This window comes from Gymnoscopelus microlampas (genome assembly GCF_963454915.1).
Source record: "Gymnoscopelus microlampas genome assembly, chromosome: 15".
Taxonomy (NCBI): Eukaryota; Metazoa; Chordata; class Actinopteri; order Myctophiformes; family Myctophidae; genus Gymnoscopelus; species Gymnoscopelus microlampas.
Window position 1 is genome coordinate 4435991 of NC_139952.1, and position 24372 is coordinate 4460362.

Genomic DNA, 24372 nt, shown 5'->3' on the forward strand with positions numbered 1-24372 from the left:
TAAAATAACAGTAGAATTAGGGCTGGGTGATGCAACTTCAAATCAATATTACGATTATTCCAAACGTTCGCCATGTTTTGGTTAATTGCCCAGCCCTAAGTAGAATACAATACAACTATAATTGATAACATTAAACAATTTTCAAAAAATAACAGTATGTATTTAGTGTAAGTTAAATCTGGTTGAAATGTTAAGCAAGTTCATCGAGTTAATGTCTCTGCCTGTCTGTCTGCCTGTCTGTCTGTCTGTCTGTCTGTCTGTCTGTCTGTATGTCCAGTCTAACGTAGCAGCCTCTAATGCCAAACTGGCTCTCTTCTATGATTGGCTGTTCTTCAATCCTGAAAAAGACAGCATTATGAACATAGGTAACACACACACACACACACGCACACACACACACACACACACACACACACACACACACACACACACACACACACACACACACTGAATGACAGCAATGATTTTCATTGACTATCCAGTTTAAACTAACATTACTCCTCCGTCCGTTCAACTCTGTGTGTGTGTGTGTGTGTGTGTGTGTGTGTGTGTGTGTGTGTGTGTGTGTGTGTGTGTGTGTGTGTGTGTGTGTGTGTGTGTGTGTGTGTGTGTGTGTCTTTCAGAGCCTGCTATCTTAGTGATGCATCATTCTATGAAACCTCATCCTGCCATCACTGCAACACTGCTGGACTTCATGTGCCGGGTAACACACAACATACACAAACAAATGCACTCGCGCGCGCGCACACACACACACAAACACGAGTGTGCGCACACAGCATACACAAACACACACACACACACACACACACACACACACACACACACACACACACACACACACACACACACACACACACACACACACACACACACAGAAGGATTACAAAGGCAAGTAAAAACATGAAGGCTGGGTTGTACCGACATGGATTAAATGAATCCTGGTTTAGACTTAATCTAGGGTTATTAAATCAAGGACAACTTTGTTTTTTTACAACCAAGGTTTATATTTTAGCTTGTAATTAAAGTAAATACATGATGAGTGTTGTTTTTTATTTATTTACTGCTTTCTATAGTTTTAGCAATTTTCGCGATATTTTTTACAGTGGGCGGGGGCATTCTGTCCGGTGGCTAAATATGTATTTTTTACACAATAAAAAAGGTCCTGTGGTCTTTGATGGCCAGATGTGAGTTATTAGGGGCTAGAAGAGCTACTGTAAATAATAATAAAGAAAACACTGGGTTATTGTGTAAAACAAGACTTATTTAGCCACCGGACAGAATGCCCCCGCCCACTGTAAAAAAGATTGCGAAAATTGCTAAAACTGTAGAAAGCAGTAAATTAACACATCGGGTGCCAGCGTTTTTTCATAACAACTTACCGTGGGTGCCAGCATTCTCCCATTGACTGCGCTTTGCTGTTTGTTGTTTCCGCGTGCGTTACAAGCAAATCCACGCAAAAAAAAGCATCGATTCATGTTCTGCCATGAGCCTGGCTACAGGCTGGAACCATAACATTCCCCTCGCGGGTTACAACGGGGGGGGATCGCGCATCGCGCATGACCGTTTTTCCCCACAGGAAACAGATTCGGAGATATAGGCGTTTCAAAGTAGGAAATAGACAGGAACCGGATGGGGGGAAAAAAAGTGTTTCCGGTGAGCGATCTGGCACTTCCTTCGCAGGATTACAATGGGTGCTCCCAGAGCTGCTCTAGCCCCGCCCGCGCGGAGAAAAACGAAAAAAACAAAAAGACTGAAATCCCGGTTCAGACCGTGAACGGCACCGAAGCTTCGGAACCGCCACTATGTAAACACACGGTTCAGACCGTGTTTGGCACCCGATGTGTTAAAAAAATGTAACACTCATCGTTTATTTACTTTAATTACAATCTAAAACATAAACCTTGGTTGTAAAAAAACAAAGTTGTCCTTTAAACTGGCATTTATAGTTAATCAGAGATGTGTTGCACACATCACATACACAAAAGGTTTAGTCAGGTTCAACCCATGTCACTGGGAGATACCCATGTGAGGAAAGTTCAATGTACAGTAAAGATCATGAGTTTGTTTTACACATTATCTAATTCGCTCTCCTCTCCTCCCCAGATAATTCCTCATTTCTTTCCTCCATTGGAGACTCAGGTCAGACAGGGAGTCTTCAACTCTTTAAACTTCATCATGGAGAAGAGAGTCCTGGCGTGAGTTACACAACAACTGCACTTCTACACAACTACTACACGACCTCTACAGTGTTCCTCATAGTTAGGATGGTTCAGGTGCATGGAGGATAATTCACGTTTTTTTTTTCTTCCATTTCTCAGTCATCTGGCTCCATTGTTTGACAATCCTAAGCTGGACAGAGAACTTCGCTCCATGTTGAGGGAACGATTCCCTGAGTTCTGTAGTTCACCTTCTCCACCTACTGAAGGTACACACGCGCACACACACACACACACACACGAACGCACGCATGCACGTATGCTCACACACAACACACACACTGGCACTGCACTCATTTAGCATTCATGCAGAGAGTGAATGCAATGCACATTTTGTGGGTGGCGCTACCCACAAGGTTAGATGTGTTGCTCATTCCCGGAATGCACAAATCCTTACATGTTGTACCGGTGACTAATCAGGCTTTCCAATGATATAAAAAACAATACCAATTGGTATTATTGAAGGGTAGAGCCATATGAAATCCGTTTTATTTTTTTCCCAATTCCGTTTTATTTTTTCCCAAATTCTGTTTTTTCCATTTTAATATTTCTGAATTCTGTATTTTGCTTTTTATGCTCATTTTTACCATAAAAAAAGTGTCTGGTAAGTGGAAATGAATAAATGTTCAAGATATAACAGTCCATACATGGCCCTTGTTGTGTTATACGCAAAAATGTTTATTATACAGTGGCATCCAAAAGTCTTGGTTCACCACGAAGATTGTTTTCATTCATTGAAAACAAATAGGGGTGTGCCATTGATTTCACGATATGATACACGATATTGGGCTCACGATATCGATACGATACGATATATGCCACTTTTGTATTATGAAAATATATGGGGGGGGGGCAAATGCAAACAAATACTCCTGTTTTTGCATTATTATTATTGCAAAAAGAAAGTAATAAATAATCAAAAACGATACATATGTCACGAAAACGTAGTGCAATATATTGCGGGACGATATATCGGCACACACCTAAAAACCCTACAAAACTGACTTTGAGTGCTTGTGTGTGTGCCTGTGTGCTTGTGTGTGTAGTTAAAATGGAGGAGTCGTCGATGGAGATGGACAACCACGTGCTGGACAAGGAGGAGGGTTGCTATGACAACACAGAGGCCGCCTTCAGTGACGACGAGGATGAATTCAACAGCAAAGGTCACACCATGTTTATTAATGAATTTATATGAATATTCATGTTTATCATCATGTTTATTAATCATTTATACTGTATGGTTAATATGTAATCAACACTTGATATTAAAGTTATCTACACTTACTACTTTACATTCATGTTATCAACACGTTATCAATACTTTTTCATTTGCATTATAATAACGCTCTTTTTTTTATTTCTGCAGGGAAAAAGCGAGAGTTTAGGTTCCACCCAATCAAAGAGGCCATTATTGAGGAACCTGCTGACATCACACCCTACCTGGACCAATTAGATGACACGATGAAAGAGAAAGTGCTACAGTTGCAGAAAACAAGGTTAATTATGAATTCTTTAATTGGTTAATTATATTAATAATATTAATACTTTTTTAAATATGTATTCTTAAATTGGTTAACAGATAATACACACATACATGAACAAACATTACACAACCTACTCAAAACATGTCTTGTATGTCGCGAATCCCTGTTTGTGTTACCACCGCGCTCTGACTCTGCTGGTGCGTTGTCCTCATAAAACATACCAAGAAATTGACAAGCGAGGGGTCACATTTTATTTCTCCATATGCCTTAGAATACAACCGTTTTGGCTATCCAGCCTTCGTCAGTGTGTGGAATTGAAAGTGGTTGCTTCCTTAACTCATTCAGTGCCACTGGACGTCTAAAACGTCCGTTGATATAAGCCCTCAGTGCCACTGGACGTCTAAAACGTCCGTTGATATAAGCCCTCAGTGCCACTGGACGTTTTTTTTTTTCTGAACATGGAAAAATATGTTCAGAACCCAAGATATGACGATTTGAAGATTTGCTGCTCCATTCACTCTTTGTTTAACTTCCTGAAAAAGGCTGTATCTCGGCTCCTGAGCACTTTTTTTTACGATGAATTTTGGCTGTGGCACTCAGAGCCAAAATTCCATAAATAAGCTGGGCACTGAATGAGTTAAGGAGGGAGGTGACAATGTTCGGGTGACAATCATGTCAAACATTTCATGAATTTCTACAGTCATCTCAAGCGCTCGGGTGGCACAGTTGTAAAGTGCCTGCCCACCACCAAGGATGTTGTGGGTTCAAAATAAATCCACCGTGGTGCATCCGGCTTTGTCGAGTGTCTACACATGAACACAATTTGGCCCGTGTTCAGGGGAGGGAAGCCGGGCGGGGAGGGTGATATTTGTCACTGCACGTACTCCTGAGGCTGCACCTGTCAGCAGGGAGTGTTGGGCGGGAGGAGTAAGACGAAGGCTCTATGTCCTCCCGGTGGGGGCGCCTCACTGGTAGGTGACTTTGTGTAGGATGCAACAGCAGTGACAATACAGAAATGTCTGTGGGGAGGAATCAATAGGCTCTATGCACAGCAGCCATATTATCAATTCCTTCACAGGTGTTACCAATGATACTAATGAAGGCTCTGTTCCATTTAGTGTAGCACAGTGGTTCTCAGATTTTTCAATTTCCACGACCCCCATAACTCTGAGAGTGTACAAATGGAACCAAATGGACCCTTACGGGTCCATTTGGTTCCATTTGTACACTCTCAGAGTTACACACCCGCAAGGGGCCATTTGGAAACCCCTTAAGGAACCTTGAGGGTCCCTGGACCACACATTTTAGACCCACTGGTGTAGCAGAGTGTTTCCAGTGAGCCAACATGCTCAATATCAGCACCCTGACTCTGTTTGACCAGAATGGAACAGAGCCTTCATTAGTATCATTGGTAACACCTGTGAATGTCTTCACAATATGGCTGCTGTGAATAGAGCTTATTGGCATAACATCTAAATTGTGGAGTAAAACAAAAGAAAAATAAAATCGTGTCATCTCATTCCTATTCCTTGTTGACGCTGTTACTATAGAAGCCCAACACGTGTTGACAGTGGCAGAAAAGTTAGCAGAGCTTTATTATAAACTATTATTATTCTAATCCTCAGTGATTCAGAGATGCAGTGTGTAGTGATGCAGGAGATTGTGGATCTGATCCTGGAGGTGAGTTAGATGTTCTGTGTTATTAATATTATTATTATTATTATTTAATTGTATTCTAATGCCATTCTACTGTATTCTACTGTTCTACTTTGACTATTGTGTTCTACTGTTTTGTAACATTAGAATGTCATAGGAGGACTTTGAGACAGAGTAGATATCCACTGTGTTAATGTGTGTTAATGTCTTTTACTATGTTTAGGAGGACTTTGAGACAGAGTAGATATCCACTGTGTTAATGTCTTTAACTATTATATTGTATTCTAATGCCATTCTACTGTCTTCTACTGTTCTTTGACTATTGTGTTCTACTGTATTGTAACATTAGAATGTCTTTTACTATGTTTAGGAGGACTTTGAGACAGAGTAGATATCCACTGTGTTAATGTGTGTTAATGTCTTTTACTATGTTTAGGAGGACTTTGAGACAGAGTAGATATCCACTATGTTAATGTGTGTTAATGTCTTTTACTATGTTTAGGAGGACTTTGAGACGGAGCAGATGTCCACTCTGGCTTCCTGTTTGGCTGAACTCTTTAAGAATCACTTCAGAGGAGACGTTCTGCCTGACGACATCACTGAAGAGTAATTCATTTATAATGAATACATAATTAATCATATTATTGTACCTGCTGACATCACAGAAGAGTATGTTATCAATAATGAAGAGCTGGGGAGAAGTGTAGACGTGTTACTGAACAAAACACTCTATAGCAATGATTACTATGAGTATATAGAGCTATAACACTAAAATATCACTTACCCTACCTCTAAGACATAAAAAAGTCCTGGTATGTAATTTCTTCCGCCTATTTTGCTTAGTGAGTGGCAAACACGTTCCACCAGTAATAGTGACCCCACCTCACACTCGCACGATTTTCTCGCAAGTCAACATGACCTTCGGGCAAGTAGAACGTGACCTGTACATGTGCGACACGCAAGTGCTCTTGAGACCTTAACACATTCCACGCCAGAGTTTAATATCATAATGTACTCACCAGTGCCAGCGATTTATTGTTGTGTTTTTGTTTTTTTCACGTCGCCACAGACCTCGCTAAATACCTTAAAATCGCGTGTTAAACTGTTTGTAAACACACAGGGTAGCTGTGTGAGACGCCCAGAGAAGACCGTTTCGATCGGCCATTTTGAAGTAGTCACCGTTTATGTTAAACAGTGATCAGCGAGGAGAAAAACAACAACCGAGAAAATGGAGGATTAGTGGGAGCTTTAGAATGGAGGCGGGTGGGAACGAAAATCTCCGGATATACGGATATTTCCGTTTCCGGTGGTGCTACAATGAAATGTGTCGTGGCAAACGAGGCCTACAATGAAATGTGAATCTGCGAGAAAAAAAAAAAAAAAAAGACCACTTCGCGTAGATCTACGCGACTGGCACGCTGCGCAATTATTTAGGTTCGCGTAGATCTACGCGATTGGCACGCAATGTGTTAAAGTCTACTTTATGCTCCGTCACACATCAATGTAGAGCAGTGGTTCTCAAACGTTTTTTGTCTTAGGTCACCCCTCTAAATAACATTTTCATCCACGGCACTCCTGAATAAATCACCCTTTTATGTCATATTACGGTACTTAAATGTGTAATTCTTTGCACCTAAGACAAAAACTTGAGACTTGAAACATCTGTTTCCATTTGGACATATTTGAAATAACTTTATACTTTTTAACCACTTGAACCCCAGCATCCCAATTTGGGGAGAATATTAACCAAAAACATCCGACGCGTTGTGAGCTTGTAGATCTGCTATTTTTGGCGAGGAGATTGAAAAAGAAAACACAAAGTACAGTGCAAATCAGGCCATTTGCATAAGTATTCTGCGGCACCCCTGGACTTCCATCACGGCACCCACTTTGAGAAACCCTGATGTAGAGCACCGAAAATAGCGGACCTACAAGCTCATAACGCACCGCATCTGCGACGCGTTAATAGCTTGTAGGTCTGCTTTTTTAGACGCGCGGCACTGACCTGAGACCAAGTATGAATTTTGTCAACCCCTATATAATAATACATTATTATTAATAATAACAATAATAATGATAATATTCTAACTGATGTTTGATGTCTGTTGAGAACATGTGTTCATCTGAGATACTGTAAACTCATCCTGATTCTCATTCCTGTGTGTGTGTGTGTGTGTGTGTGTGTGTGTGTGTGTGTGTGTGTGTGTGTGTGTGTGTGTGTGTGTGTGTGTGTGTGTGTGTGTGTGTGTGTGTGTGTGTGTGTGTGTGTGTGTGTGTGTGTGTGTGTGTGTGTGTGTGTGTAGGTCTCTGGAGGAGTCTGTGTGTAAGCCGGTGTGTTTGGTGTTCAGGAACCTGTGTACGATGCAGGAGGACAACGCTGGGTTCTCCGTCCTGTTGGACATGTTGGCTGAGCTGTACCAGAAACAACCCAAGATAGGATACCATCTACTGTACTACCTTAAAGCCAGGTAACAACCTATGATAGGACACCATCTACTGTACTACCTTAAAGCCAGGTAACAACCTAAGATAGGACACCATCTACTGTATTACCTTAAAGCTACGTAACAACCTAAGACTAGTTTTTTGACCACCACAGCTTGATTTTTATGAACATTTTATTTTTTTATATGCAACCCGCTGTGAGCTTGTACAGTACGTGCGACAAAGTATGAATTGGGCCGACAGTGTTCTCGTGCTCTCTTGGGTCTATGGGTCTCCTTTGAAACGGCTCCCCCAAGGGTAACAGCTTTCTATGGGTCACAAAGGCTTCCTCCTCATTCACATCACTATTTTCATCCCAAATGCCTGTTGCTGGGACGCATCTGACTGCTGAGTTTTTGAGCTAGAGAAAACCTTTGAGTCAGGACACATGACAAAGTCTTGTGACTTCAACATAAACATTTTTAGTTAATTTGTGCAACTTTTCTATGTGGTTAAATGTGCTGGTTTCTCAGCTGTTCAATAAGCCTAGTTAATACAAATAGTTGTGAAATAAACAGAACTAGATGCGTCGCAATTCTGGGAAATTGCAAAGTGTGGTTGCACCGACGCCGGTCGCGGGTCTCGGCCGCCGGGACTCGAGGAATACGCCGGGAGGAATACCGTCAGAGGCCATGCGACGTGCCATTCGAATCGGGTGCCGATCGGATCCTGCCTTCGTGATACGTGCCGTTTTGATTTTAGGAAAAAAGCCCCTCCCACTAAATAAATAGGCCCTTCCCACAAATGTAACGGGAAAGAAATTTCAAAATGGCGGAAAATCTATCCTGACGCAAATGGGCGTGGCCTATATGGGTAGTTGCGTCTTGACCCAAGGAATCTAGGGGAAAAATATATATATTTTACGACCTACGGTTCAAGAGTTAGAGGCCAAAACGTAAAGGGGGCTTTTATAGCGCCACCATAAGGCCGACTGGTGTAATTATTTTTTAAATCATTTTGCACTAAATTATGAATCTCCCTTCCAAGTCTTGTAACTCTAGCCCTTACAGTTTCTGAGAAAAAAATACTTGAAATCGAGTTCTTTCATTTTCCCATTAAAGTGGATGAGGAAATGTAATGCACTAATAAATGAATATCAATTAAACTATCCAACCAATCTCTTAGCAAAATACAAGCGCACGATTCCCGATCAAGCCGGTCATTTTGACATATGGCACGACTGTGGGAGGAGTAGCGGTTTGAAATAAAGTTTATCTTGAAGTGGAATAAAGTGGGAAGAGTACTATACTCTGGTTGCCCTGTTAGGGCAACCACACTAATTATCAATCATTCCTCCAGATTTGTAAAATTTTGTTTGGATTTATTTTAATGCCTTTTATCTTCAATTTCTGTTCCTGTGTTTTGCATGCATGCGTACGCGTGTGTGTGTGTGTGTGTGTGTGTGTGTGTGTGTGTGTGTGTGTGTGTGCGTGTGCGTGTGTGCGCAGTAAAGCAGCAGTAGGTAAGATGAGTCTATACGAGTCGTTTGCTCAGGCCACAGCGTTGGGAGATTTACACACCTGTCTGATGATGGACATGAAGGCCTGTCAGGAGGACGACGTACGGCTGCTGTGTTACCTCACTCCTTCTATATACTCTGAGGTACTACACATTATACACACTGTGTTACCTCACTCCTTCTATATGTATACTCTGAGGTACTACACATTATACACACTGTGTTACCTCACTCCTTCTATATACTCTGAGGTACCACACAATACACACACACCGCTGAGGTCCAGTGCATGTGTTGTTTTTAAAATGTTAGTCTCTTGTTTGTGTCTTTAGTTTCCTGATGAGACGTTACGAAGTGGAGAACTACTCAACATGATAGTAGCTGTCATCGACTCTACACAGGTAACTGAATACTCATAACATGATAGTACCTAATTGCTCAAACTACATTCATTAAATGATGTATTTCTTTGTGGTGTGTGTGTGGAGTTTGTGGTGCAATGTGCGAAAGAAGCAAGAAACATTTGAGCTTAGTTTTGTTTACATTAAAATAACAGTGTATTAACATGTTTTTCTTCTTTCTTTTTGTCTCTCTGTCTCTCAGCTTCAGGAGTTAATGTGTCATGTGATGATGGGGACCCTGGTGATGTTCAGAAAAGATTCAGTTCTCAACATACTGAGTTAGTAACACACACACACACACACACACACACACACACACACACACACACACACACACACAGTACCACCAGTAAGACTCCCTAATCGGGAGATAAGCGACCGTAGGTCACATGTATACAGAAGAGGGCTGTAACGGCGATTGGTTCCTAGTTGTGTGGGCAATGGATAGTTTTGTTTGGTGGTCTAAATGTGGGGTTAGCTGTGACATGGTGGCGTTTATGTGGGCAGAAAACGTGTAATGTGTAGCTGTTGCAAATGGGTAACAGTGAATGCTGAGAAATACGACTGGCACAGATTAACTCGGGGGCAAGCCCCCGAGTTACGGCATTTTATGTGAGCTGCAGTGGCAGGGGGTCCTCCACTGGGGGCGCCACCACTTTTGCATCCGTTCTGGAGCACCAGGAGTGGGTGGTCCCCGGGAATGCCCCGTGAGCAGCCCCGTTGGGGTGGTCATTTGGTAATTTGTCCACATGTGCTAATTTTTTACACTTGGGGGTCCCCGAGGCAGCTGGGGGTCCTTGGAGGGTGTAGTTTGGCAGGTAAGGAGTGTGTGTGCAAAATGTGGCATGGATCGGGGCAATGGGTGCGGAGATATGAGCAGGGCAAAAGTGTGACGTGTGTGACGGAGTGACGGAGTGACGGACGGACACCTGGAGCAGCTTTCTGTAGTAAGTGCGACCTGCGGTCGCAATGATGTGTGATATTAAAGTCCTGTGTCCATGTCAACAACAGACATTGATTTTAATTAGAATAATACTTTTAATAAGTTAAATTCTTCATATCTTTACACTGCCACATGTGCTGTAGTGTTTCCCCAATTAATTTAACAGTGGCGCTGCACTGCTGCAGAAATATGAGTGCCGCTGCTACATTTGTATGGGCTTCTTCTTCATGAACTAAAGTAGCTATGAATACGGACGCATCATTTCCACTTGCATACTTCTAAGGGGAGGAGAGCATGTGACTGACCACTAGAGTAGACCCACTGTTATATGACAATATTTCTCCACGGAACACTAACACCATTTCTCCCAAAGAACATGGATCGTTTTGGCTCCCGACAGATTCAGTAGCGCAGCTCTGAATCTGTTCTTGAGAGATTAGTACTTACCTGATCATCTCAGCATATTAAATGAAGTTATAACAGGCATCAGGTAGATGCCTGTTATAACAACATTGAAGCAAACCAACGTTGATCAGAACTATCATTTACCAAAGACAATAAAAGAAGAAGAAAAAGAGTTTTAGGCAACTTTTCCTACTGAAGTAAATTAGTATCAGGATATTATACTGTCAGCCTGCATATTATTTTTAAACTTTTTTCCAATCAAGAAGTAAGGAGTGGTCCTTGTTTTCAAAGCGTAAATATATCTATATTTGTGGGTACGTTTGGTAATCAATTTAATTTGAACAAGAACTATATTGAGAGAATGTCTTACATACTGAATGATGATACCTACATTTACAGGAACATTCAGGTGGTTTTGATTGATTGATTGATTGAATACTTTGTTAACAGTTGCAAAAGGTACAGCGGTGCAATTTTACAATGATTCTAAAAGGATGACACAAAGAGTTAAGAGGTTAAGAGTTTCCACAGCAGAGTCATCTACCTAGTCCTAGAAATTGATGCCGTTACCTCAGTTACCCATTCTATTTGATTTAAACCTTCCTCGAAAGAAAACATTGTGAAAAGGAAAAAGAAAAGCCTAAATCTCTACTTAGCTTGCTCACAAGTGGACGGGAATCTCTCCTACCTGTGCCTGAAATTCAGGCTGGAGTCCAGCCTGCACAAACACTAAGAAAAAAAAAGGTCCTTCATCCTCTGATGACAGGAGAAGGAAATGTACACGCAAATAGGGTCTATGAGGGCCAAGAATTCTTGGCTACACCAAAATCGAATGGATCGCAGACACTGAAGGGAAGTTGGCAAAGTCAAATAAAGACACTTGAATCTTTATATAATAATTCAATAATTCAGTTGGTCAATCTTCACTCTTGCAAAAATTTGGTAAAAAATCCTAGCGGTGAAAAGACACCCCTCAGCGGAAGTCTGCGCCCGTAGACATGACACCAAGGCTGATTTTGTAGTTTGTTTTCCAGTTCAGGTTAAAAACTACAGCAGATTAAAAACATGGCAGACTAATAAGCAACACAGCTGCACCAAACAAATTAATAATGAGTGGGTTAGATTTTCATAAGTGTGTGTCCAGAGCCAAGGGCCAATGTGCAAGCATCATAGACAGTATTGACACAGCTAAAATATAACACACCCATTATTAATTTGATTTGCTATAGCTGGTTTGCTTAGTACAGGGGGTGTAACACTGTGATGATTGTTTTTTAACCCATTAACTGCCAGAGGTATTTCTGAATATTTCTAGCCAGTGCCAGAGATTTTTCATTGAAAAAAAAAAAGTACTCAGGAGCCGAGATGAATCATTTTTAAGTTTTAAGTTAACAAGGAAGTGGATAGGAGTCTATATCTTCGATAAATCATATCTCCTTAGTCTTTGGGTCCAAAAAAAAAAAAAGAAAAAATTATTATTTTTTTTAGTTCGCGTAGATCTATGCGATTGGCACGTGGCGGCTATAAATAGGTTTGCGTAGATCTACGTGATTGGCATGCAATGTGTTAATGATAACATTGACAATAAACTGACATGTATTTTCTTTGTTTGCAGTCCAATCTTTAGACTGGGAAACGTTTGAACAATACAGCACCTGGCAACTGTTCCTGGCTCACAGCATTCCACTGGAAACCATTATACCAATTCTACAACACCTCAAATATAAAGGTATACAAGCATTATAGAATGTAACCTGTCAACTGTAATGTACTGCATGTAAATATTATAGTATGTTTTATCATGCATGAATGAATGAATGCCCCATTGTGTACTTCATTTTATGACAGTGTTGCACAAATGTAGTGGAAATAGCTGATCTACAAGCTCACAGGCTGCTAGTTAAGTTGTAGTAGGCGGGCGGCAGTGGCTCAGGGGTAGAGTGGCGGGGTAGAGTGAACTGGAAACCGCAAGGTACCCAGTTCGATCCCGGGCTGGGGCGCTCCCCCAGAGTTAGTGTCGAAGTGTCCTTGAGCAAGACGCTGAACCTCTAATTGCTCCTGATGATGGTGCCTTGCATGATTTCCTCCACCATCGGTGTATGAATGTGTGTGTGAATGGGTTAATGGCACAATCAATGTAAAGCGCTTTGGATAAAAGCGCTATATAAATGCACCATTTACCATTTTTTACCATTTTTAGTAATGATGTTAATGGAGTAAGTCTGTTCTGTGACTCATAGAAGTGTTTTTCACATTCAAGTGTTAATTTACAAATGTAACGGGTCCATTTGGCCACAGTGTTACGGGAATAGAAAAAAGAGTTTGGGTATTTTACTCATGGTTACAAAGCATAAACTGTCGGTGAAAAAGTACAAATTTATCCAAAGATTAAGAAAACAAAAGGCCGCTTACGAATGGACTACAATTCTCAGGCTTAGAAATTACCTAATGACTTCATCTCCCATTACACATGCCGCCACCTCCCTGCGCACAGCTCAATGGCTCAATGGCTCTGGGCGCCCAACTGGCCAAAATATGAGGCACAAATCTAATATTAAGTGTAAACTGAACATTTGCTTACAAAACTGAAAGTGCTTCAAAGCCAGACCCATGACGGAGTTTGGAGGCAATTGGAACACTGGTGTTGTGAACACACACGCAAAATCCATACTCTCATAATAATAACAATGTGTTTTTTGTTTTGTTTTGTTTTTTCAGAACATCCAGAGGCTCTGTCCTGCCTGCTCCTGCAGCTACGCAGAGAAAAGTATGATTCATTCACAATTATTATTTAAACCATCAAAACCGGGAAAAGCATCCGTGTCATTTTAGATTTTAGCGTCGGCTGTTCAAAAAAATAGCAGATGTACATTGTCTGATATTTTTTTAACATTTTCGAAAAATCTTGAAAGTGTGAGAACTACTGGTTTAGAAGGCATTTGTAGAATCGGCCTCAGGTCTTCTTTCTTTTTCCTTTATTTATTCAGGGAAGCCCATTGAGAGCAAGCTCGCTTTTTCAAGGACGCCCTGATAACAACATATAAAATACATACATAATGAGAAACAATAACAAACATTTGCATGTCATTACAATGTCACACATGCAACTAAACATAGTGTTACATGAAACAGGTGCAGTCACTATGTAGTGTCCTCAAGAAGCACCCTGAATGTCTCTATTAACACATTGACTGCCAGAGTTTATTCATAATGTACTCACCCCCTTGCCAGCGATTTGCGTGTTTTTTTGTTGTTGTTATTTTGTTATTTAAATGCATTTAAGTTTCTCAGGCCAACACATACGAGAATCGACCACCAGAGAGCAGCAAAATGACACCCTCGATGACTCGCTGACTCCCCCCCCCCCTTAGTCCTATTTTAGTCTTCTGAAAATTGTCTAGTCTTAGTCTAGTCGACTAAATATCAAAACCTTAAGTCTTTTAGTCTTAGTCTTAGTCAAAAACAATTACACTGCAGCATATTCTGATTTAGTCTTAGTCTTTTGAATAACACACCATTTAGTTTTAGTCCTATTTTAGTCTTCTGAAAATTGTTTAGTCTTAGTCTAGTCGACTAAATATCAAAAACCTTAGTCTTTTAGTCTTAGTCGACAAAATTAACACTGCCCCATAGTCAAATACAGACATTATTACAGATTGAACAATAGTCTTTCTGCTGGAAAAACAGCACCTTTTTCTGTAAAGGAAGCCAATTTGTCCTCTTAATTTTTTGATTAGGTTCTCCACCTTAAATGAGAGTTTGGCATCTAGCCAAATGCCTAGGTATTTGTAAGATGTGACCTGCTCAATTTGTTCACCTTTAAGAGTGTAAATACCAGTAAAGGGATTTATATTTGGAGACCTAGTAAATACCATGCATTTTGTTTTGTTGTTGAGTTTAAATGAGTAAGACTTTTATGATGGGATTGGTTAGAGACAGACGTATCACAATGACTGCTGTGTGTGTGTGTGTGTGTGTGTGTGTGTGTGTGTGTGTGTGTGTGTGTGTGTGTGTGTGTGTGTGTGTGTGTGTGTGTGTGTGTGTGTGTGTGTGTGTGTGTGTGTGTGTGTGTGTGTGCGCGTGTGTACACCCCAGGCCCACAGAGGACATGGTGCGCATGGTGCTGAGTCGTGCATGTCATCCTGATGACCAGTTCACCACCAGCCTGCTGAGGCACTGGGCCACCAAGCATGACGACCTGCTGTCTGAGCACATCAAAGCACAACTCATTAAGAACAACAACCAGCCACGCAAGAGACAGAGGTACTGTCTGTCTGTCTGTCTGTCTGTCTGCTTGCCTGCCTGACTTTTACACCCTTGTTGACATACTAGCGACACAACTGAGAAAATGTCATTATGTCTGACCATCAAATATTTGCTCGCTGTGTGTGTGTGTGTGTGTGTGTGTGTGGGCCTGTCCCCATGCCAAACTATTTTCATTGGTGGAGATCCCCGGACCCAAGGACCCAAACAAGTGAAAATAACTAGCTTTTTTTGTATTTTTTTAATTATTTTTTAATTTTTTTTGAAATTTCTGAAATTATTTTTAAATAAAAAAGAAAAGCTAAATCTAGGAAACAAATAAAGGGATATTTACTTGACCCACAAAAGTGAGTCCGTGACCCAAAAATGGGTCCCGACCCAGTGTTTGGGACACACTGATTTAGATTGTTACAAGTTGTATTAAAGAGTGAATGTTTAAATGGCACAGTGGGCAAACACAGTAGCTAGTCTCTAGCACACTTAGCTATTCAAAAATCATGAGAATTTGTGCAAATCTTTGAATATATATATTTTTAAAGCAAACATTTTTAAGTTTTTGAGATGGGGGGGTCATGCACGCATATGTATGGAGGACATATCTGAAAGAGACCGTCTGTGTGTGCGTGTGCGTGTGCGTGTGTGTGTGTGTGCGTAGTCTTCGTAGCTCCAGCAGTAAACTGGCTCAGCTGACCTTGGAACAGATCTTGGAACATCTGGACAACCTGCGGCTAAGCCTGAGCAACACCAAAAACAACTGTATGTACTACACACTATATGCACAACTAATAATAATAATAACAAACACACCATACAATATGCACACACTGAGCCTGAGCAACGCCACAAACAACTGTGTGTACACACAAACTGCACAACTAACACACTGTACACCTTGAACATGATTTCAACTGTGTGTGTGTGTGTGTGTGTGTGTGTGTGTATGTGTATGTGTGTGTGTGTGGGTGTGTGTGTGTGTGTGTGTGTAGTCTTCAGTCAGACTCCAATCCTTCAGGCACTACAACATGTCCAGGCCAGCTGTGATGAATCGCACAAGATGAGGTACGCACACACACACTCACTCACTCACTCATAATAATACCATATTGGTGACGTCTGGTGGACACCTTGTACTTTTTTAATAATTATTTTTAAATCAATTTCAAATGGTGCATATATCCAATCTACAAGCTCACAACACATCACAATTGTAGATCTGCTAACGGTATTTTCACTACTTTTGTGCGACACTCTTTTGTATGATGGGTCGCGGCACGAAGTGACACACTACAAGCTTGTATATCTGCTATTTTTGACTGGCCAAAGTATAAAATAATAGTTATAGTGCAATAGCTAAAATCTAAAATGACACAGATGCTTTCCCGGTTTTATTGGGTTATTTGAGCGACAATTAATCGTGAAGTAAAATGTCATAATGGTGACAGCCCTATATGAATCATGTCATTATTATTCCTATGAATATTTGCAGGTTCAGCGATCTATTTTCTCTGGCGGAGGAGTATGAAGACAGTCAGTCCAAGCCTCCAAAGTGTCGTCGTAAGGCCGTGGTCTCGTCCCCTCGCTCTAGGAAAGGAACGGCCCCTCCCCCCAACGAAGAGGAATCTGTCTCAAGCTCTGCATCGGTACCTACCTGTCTGTCTGTCTGTCTGTCTGTTCTGTCTGATTGACTGCTATACTATACTACTGTATGTTTGTGTTTAGTTTTTGTGCATGTACGCATTTTGTGTGTGTGTGTGTGTGTGTGTGTGCACTCGCCAGTGTTAAGGCTGTTGTGATTGTTTCAAACCTTACCTCGATTATGATTAATGAGTGAGATAACCCGCCTGCGGCTGATCGATAACCCGACATGAGGTGTCCGGCTAATCGATAAACCGACATGAGGTTACCCCTAATCGATAACCCGACATTAGGTGTCCGGCTGATCGATAAACCGACATGAGGTTACCCGGCTAATCGATAACCCGACATTAGGTGTCCGGCTGATCGATAAACCGACATGAGGTTACCCGGCTAATCGATAACCCGACATTAGGTGTCCGGCTGATCGATAAACCGACATGAGGTTACCCGGCTAATCGATGACCCGACATTAGGTGTCCGGCTGATCGATAAACCGACATGAGGTTACCCGGCTAATCGATAACCCGACATTAGGTGTCCGGCTGATCGATAAACTGACATGAGGTTACCCGGCTAATCGATAACCCGACATGAGGTGTCCGGCTGATCGATAACCTCAAATGAGGTTAACCGGCTGATCGATAACCCGACATTAGGTGTCCGGCTGATCGATAACCCGACATGAGGTGTCCGGCTAATCGATAAACCGACATGAGGTTACCCCTAATCGATAACCCGACATTAGGTGTCCGGCTGATCGATAAACCGACATGAGGTTACCCGGCTAATCGATAACCCGACATTAGGTGTCCAGCTGATCGATAAACCGACATGAGGTTACCCGGCTAATCGATAACCTGACATTAGGTGTCCGGCTGATCGATAAACCGACATGAGGTTACCCGGCTAATCGATAACCCGACATTAGGTGTCCGGCTGATCGATAAACCGACATGAGGTTACCCGGCTAATCGATAACCCGACATTAGGTGTCCGGCTGATCGATAAACCGACATGAGGTTACCCGGCTAATCGATAACCCGACATTAGGTGTCCGGCTGATCGATAAACTGACATGAGGTTACCCGGCTAATCGATAACCCGACATGAGGTGTCCGGCTGATCGATAACCTCAAATGAGGTTAACCGGCTGATCGATAACCCGACATGAGGTGTCCGGCTGATCGATAACCTCAAATGAGGTTACCCGCCTGATCGATAACCCGACATAAGGTGTCCGGCTGATCGATAACCTCAAATGAGGTTACCCGGCTGATAGATAACCCGACATGAGGTGTCCGGCTGATCGATAACCCGCCATGAGGTTACCCGGCTGATCGATAATCCAACATGAGGTTACCTGGCTGATCCCCGGCTGATCGATAACCTCAAATGAGGTTACCCACCTGATCGATAACCCAACATGAGGTTACCCGGCTGATCCCCGGCTGATCGATAACCTCAAATGAGGTTACCCGGCTGATCGATAACCTGACATGAGGTGTCCGGCTGATCGATAACCCGACATGAGGTTACCCGGCTGATCGATAACCCGACATGAGGTGTCCGGCTGATCAATAACCTCAAATGAGGTTACCCGGCTGATCGATAAACCGACATGAGGTTACCCGGCTGATCGATAACCCCAAATGAGGTTACCCGGCTGATCGATAACCTCAAATGAGGTTACCCGGCTGATCGATAACCTCAAATGAGGTTACCCGGCTGATCGATAAACCGACATGAGGTTACCCGGCTGATCGATAACCCGACATGAGGTTACCCGGCTGATCGATAACCTCAAATGAGGTTACCCGGCTGATCGATAACCTCAAATGAGGTTACCAGGCTGATGCCCGGCTGATCGATAACCTCAAATGAGGTTACCCGGCTGATCGATAACCCGACATGAGGTTACCCGGCTGATCCCCGGCTGATCGATAACCTCAAATGAGGTTACCCGCCTGATCGATAACCCGACATGAGGTTACCCGGCTGATCCCCGGCTGATCGATAACCTCAAATGAGGTTACCCGGCTGGTAGATAACCCGCCTGCGGGTTACCCGGCTGGTAGATAACCCGACTGGGTTTTATCTTTTATCTATCTCTTTAATCTTAAACTTTTATCTCTGAGAAAGATAATTATAAGCCATTTCTGTTGTACAGACGGTGGGAATGAAGATGAGACATAAGATGGCTTCCCAGGAGGAAAACATGCAAAGCTACACCCAGGAGATCACTCTGGATGACCAGCACATTTCCAGGTTCTCAGAAGAGAAGCCCCCCACTCTCTCACCACAAGTTCCCTGTGTAGATCTGCCCCAACCTAAGGGTGTAAACCCGCAGCCTGGATGGGGGGGTGTGAATCCAACTTGCTCAACGGTCCAGACCGTGGAAAAGCCACAACGCATTCAGTTTTACAACGAGAATGGTCGGAAATTTGATGATAAGAAACTCCTTGATCCAAGCAACTGGCAACAAATTGCCATGGTACGCAAAGGATACATGCCCAGAAATGGAGCCTACATGGCGTGGGATGCAAGTCATCGTATAGCCATGGAAAATTCCTCCAAGCTCATGGGAATCACCTCCATCAAAGTCGAGAACAAACCTGAAGGCAGAGAGGGTGTTAGGGTATCAGTCTACCGCTATGACCGAAGAATGTGGGCCAAGATGGAGGCAATAGGCGAGGGGAAATATGATCTGCCATGCATAGTGGCCATACTAGGAATTCAGGAATGTCCTGTACTCCCAACTCACAGTTCCAGGTTCTCCGAAGAGAAGCCCCCCACTCTCTCACCACAAGCTCCCTATGTAGATCTGCCCCAACCTAAGGGTGTGAAACCACAGCCTGGATGGGGGGGTGTGAATCCAACTTGCTCAACGGTTCAGGCCGTGGAAAAGCCACAACGCATTCAGTTTTACAACGAGAACGGTAGGCAATTCCATGACAAGGAACTCCTTGATCCAAGCAACTGGCAACAAATTGCCATGGTACGCAAAGGATACATGCCCAGAAATGGAGCCTACATGGCGTGGGATGCAAATGATCGTATAGCCATGGAAAATTCCTCCAAGCTCATGGGAATCACCTCCATCAAAGTCAAGAACAAACCTGAAGGCAGAGAGGGTGTTAGGGTATCAGTCTACCACTATGACCGAGGCCTGTGGGCCAAAATGGAGGCAATAGGTGAGGGGAAATATGATCTGCCATGCGTAGTGGCCATACTAGGAATTCAGGAATGTCCTGTACTCCCAACTCTCTGTCATGGGACCAGGACTGTGGAGGGAAAAGCAGGTGGATTTCCAAGACAGGGTGTTAAGAGGCAGGCTCCACGAGACAATCCCTGTCCTAAGAAGAAGGCCAAACAAGGTGTTGAAAGGGGGAGATTTGTGTACCAGAGAGAGTCAAATCAAAAGACGGCCGGGGGAAGGTCTTACGCCACTGGTCAGCGGGCAGGGCAGAGAATGTCACCCCCTTCGTTCCAAGGGCAGCATGCCTATCCCAGAGCTCTGCCACCACCGCAACAGAATGTGGATTCCCAAAGCCACGGACGTTATCCGGGTCCCCCTGGAAGACGCCATACCAGAAGGGAGGATTCAGCATGGCAATAATTTGCGAAGATGTCAACTTATCTCTGTATTTCTTCCTACCCTCCTCCCTCACCCTATTTTCCCTTCTCCCCTATCCATATGTGGTCCTGTCCCCCTTCCTCCTTTTTCCATTTGCGCTAAAGTAGACAGCAGGAGAAAACTAGAGTGTTCGGGCATATATTTTAAAAGCCTCATACTATGTAATGTAGCTACCTGATGGATATAATCGAGGGCGATATAGGCTATTGTGATTTCTTTATATTCTTTATATTCTTTTATATAGGAAAGGAAGTATATGCATAATCACTGCTACTGTATATAAGGCATAGTAATCCTGTTTACTTCCCCTCTTATCAAACCATATCTCAGCCCCCCTTAATCCACTGTTCCTTCTGTCTCTCTTTCTTGCTCTCTCAAGTTCTCTCTCTTGTTCTCTCTACCCCTATACCACTATACAAATGCTGGACGAAAAGTTAGGAGATAGGAGTTAAGAAGATACCCCCTGAAAACATGGCTGGAAACATAATGAACAACAACCCATATGACGCACCTGAAGAATATCCAATCATATTACCCTGTAAAGATCACCCTATACTTCCCTATTCACTGTCGATCTCTCTCTCCCTTCCTCTCTCTCCTGACCATCCGGCCCTTTGCCTATAAAGCCCTTGAATATTCTTGGGAGAGAGAGATTTTAGAAGATTCTACGGAGACGAAAGGGTTTTTCTACGGAAGTCTCCACAAAGATTTAGCGGAGATGTACAGCTTTTCATTAGACAGAACTTAAAGAAAACCGGACAACTTAGATTATTAAAGAATATACCACTGAAGTATTTTAGGATTTAGGAATAGATATATCATTGTGAATCTCCCAAAATCTACTGTACTCAAATATGTTCTATTTTCAGTTTTTAATAAACCTGATTTGTATTCTTCAAGAAGAACCTGTTTGCCCCTTTTCCTATTCAGCTTGTGATGTTTTTCATCTGAAAAGGTTATGGTGGGTAAGTATTCCACTTATAGCCAAATGTAAGTTAAAAAAAAGAAAATGATTGGCATATTGTAAGAGCCATTATCCGATATTCCTTTGAAATACGGCCTAATGACATTTTCCACAATGTGTCAAATCAATTATTGAGGATGCTGCTGGTTCGCCCAGTGGAGCTGGTAGCCAGACTGCTGAGACATTGATGATTCTCACCAGGACATGGCTGACATACAGCCCGGGTGGGTGACTGGTCTTCACCAGGACACTTGTTGGCTGGTCCTTGGTCTTCACCAGGACTTTTGGTGGCTGCTCCTTGGTCTTCACCTGGACACCAGTACACTCGCTGGCTGGTCTGCCATCTTCCCAGCCAATAGACCAGTATACCAGACTCAGTTGCAGGATATTTATGTTTATTTCATTTGACATGGACATCCCAATCACATTGGACGAACCAGATGCATTGTTTAAAGTGTTATAGCACGAGTGCTAATGTTTTTCTTTGTGTTTGTGCTAATGTTCAACACCTGTCCACAGGAAGCTTTTCTAAATAGAATAACACTAGTCTAAAACCCAATCAAATACAAATGATAATAATAGTAATAATGACAATATAATAATAATAACAATCAAAATCAGACCCAATACATTAACTTGTGAAACAAAAGTAGAGACTCATTCCAATAGCCAGTCAGAAACTATTCATGTGAGCTCTGTTGATTTGATTTCAACCATAATGTGAGTCCTCTGTTAGACACATTACCATCTGTCGGGACAGAGGACAGATGAGGTTTTGAGATCACAAAGTTTTCCGAGTAGCCGTACAGAACACAGAGTAAACGTGGTAAGTTGTGTCCATACTAGGGCTGTCACGGTTAAAACATTTAAGTTGACGATTAATTGTTGTCACACAAATAATTGCGATTAACGATTTAATAGTGTGTTTGGCATTGAACATCGGAACATATGAATTAAAGCTCAATTTCTGTTTGCCTTTTAGGCTTTGTAATCTAAAATTGCACAGGCCAGATATGACAAATTAGCCCAAAATGACACATTTTAATAATGTAATAATTGAGATTTGGCGTTTATGTAATAATTGTGACAGGCCTAGTCCAGACAGTATGTGTGGGTGACTGATTGCGAACGCGGAAGGAGGCGCGGCGAGCCGCCCAAGTGGAGCATACTATGAAACTCTGCTCGGCTTGTGTGTGTGTGTCTCTGTGTGCAATACTGTGCGTACACTGCCTGTGTGCAGCCACAGAGGGCGCCAGAGTGTAGCTACAGTCAAAACACACACACACGTCCTTAAATACACAATATTTTGGAGCTGCGTTCGCTTCCAGCGTTCGCGCGTCTTACTTGTTGATTGTGTGGAGTGACATAAGTTGAGATATAAGACCTTTTAGAAAGAGTACCGTAGATTACAGTAGGGTAAAACAGTGGTTCTCAAACTATTTTGTGCCAAGGACCCCCACATTGATATATGTTTGGCCATGGACCCCCATCTGAAAATAGTTTGTGGCAGGGACCCCCAGAAGAGAAGGTGTGTTAAAATATTCAAAATGATTCAACATTTTTCGCAATACTTTAAAGTTGTTGTTTTTTAAGTTAAAAATAGCAGATCTACAAGCTCGCAGCGTGGCACAAAGTGACACGCTGTGAGCTTGTAGATCTGCTGTTTTTGAATAGCCAACATATCAATGGATGAAATGGTTAAAATGATCGTGATGCTGTATTAACCCATTAAGACCTGGAACGCATCTGTGTCACTTTAGATTTCTTTGGCATTCAAAAATAGCAGATATACAAGCTATGAGCTTGTAGATCTGCTATTTTTCAAAAAACTTAGGATTTTTGAAAAATCCCCTCCCCTCCCCCAAGGACCCCAATTTGAGAACCAATGGGGTAAAAAAAACTAAAACAAAAAAAACATCACATTGTTGGCAAAATATAAAAGGCTAAATATACAATATACAACCCCATACACCCTCAACAGGTCTTGCATAGTGTAGGACAAGGGAAAAACAAGAGCACACACAGTAAGCATATCTGATCGTGCTCGTACTGTACAGAGCTGTTGTTTTGTTTGTTGCTTTACGTGTTAACCCATTAAGACCTGAGGCGATTCTTAAAAAAGTTTTTTGAAAAAAATCAAAAAGATTCTTTTTCAAGATTTTTCAAAAATAGCAGATCTACAAGAGTGCCGCGCTATGAGCTTGTATATCTGCCATTTTTGAATAGCCAAAGAAATCTAAAGTGACACAGATGCGTTCCAGGTCTTAATGGGTTAAGGTCTTTACACACCAGGAGCAACGCGAATAAACAATACGAAAAAGCAATTAATTCACATCAAACTTTTGTTTTGGAGATGCCTCATTCATACAGGTTGATGATTTCTTTAGCGCTGGAAAAAAAATGCTCTGTAGCAATGATTACTGTCAGAATATAGTAACCTTTTAACAAAAAACAAAAAAAATACCAAAAAACATCACTTACCCTACCTTTAATCGCACAAAATAATCGCTCCCCACCAATGCTGATAATAATATGGTACCATTACCATGTCTACTCACTCTGTGTCTAAGTGGAGGGCTGTGGACAGTTCAGAAACCGGCCTACCAGTGACATCGTTAGGCAGTTTCTTTTTTTTTCCTTTAAATAAGATTTGTTTTAGAACAATGGCTGCCTTCATATCATGCTAACTTTACAGGAGCAGACAGCCTGCAGTTTCTATTACCTTGGATTCCCCATCGATGATGTCACTGGTAGGCCGGTTCTATTTCTATATATCGCTTCGAGTCTCGCCTATGGTAGAGCGCCCTCTGGCGTGAACACAG

The 24372-nt window shown here is 42.2% G+C and overlaps 1 protein-coding gene across 4 annotated transcripts in view; it reads left to right on the top strand.

Annotated features, from left to right (window-relative positions):
• ints3 (integrator complex subunit 3) overlaps nt 1-24372 on the top strand; it is a 55308-nt gene that overhangs the window by 28629 nt on the left and 2307 nt on the right. For all 4 annotated transcript variants that reach the window (XM_084081193.1, XM_084081195.1, XM_084081194.1 and 1 more), the window contains exons 11-28: nt 278-365; nt 624-703; nt 2107-2198; nt 2322-2428; nt 3266-3382; nt 3586-3715; nt 5329-5383; nt 5862-5965; nt 7663-7827; nt 9292-9445; nt 9635-9703; nt 9906-9981; nt 12667-12780; nt 13770-13818; nt 15147-15314; nt 15970-16070; nt 16301-16373; nt 16801-16954. In XM_084081193.1, the coding sequence (XP_083937319.1) occupies nt 278-365; nt 624-703; nt 2107-2198; nt 2322-2428; nt 3266-3382; nt 3586-3715; nt 5329-5383; nt 5862-5965; nt 7663-7827; nt 9292-9445; nt 9635-9703; nt 9906-9981; nt 12667-12780; nt 13770-13818; nt 15147-15314; nt 15970-16070; nt 16301-16373; nt 16801-16954 (1896 nt within the window). The remainder of the gene's footprint in view (nt 1-277; nt 366-623; nt 704-2106; nt 2199-2321; nt 2429-3265; nt 3383-3585; nt 3716-5328; nt 5384-5861; nt 5966-7662; nt 7828-9291; nt 9446-9634; nt 9704-9905; nt 9982-12666; nt 12781-13769; nt 13819-15146; nt 15315-15969; nt 16071-16300; nt 16374-16800; nt 16955-24372) is intronic.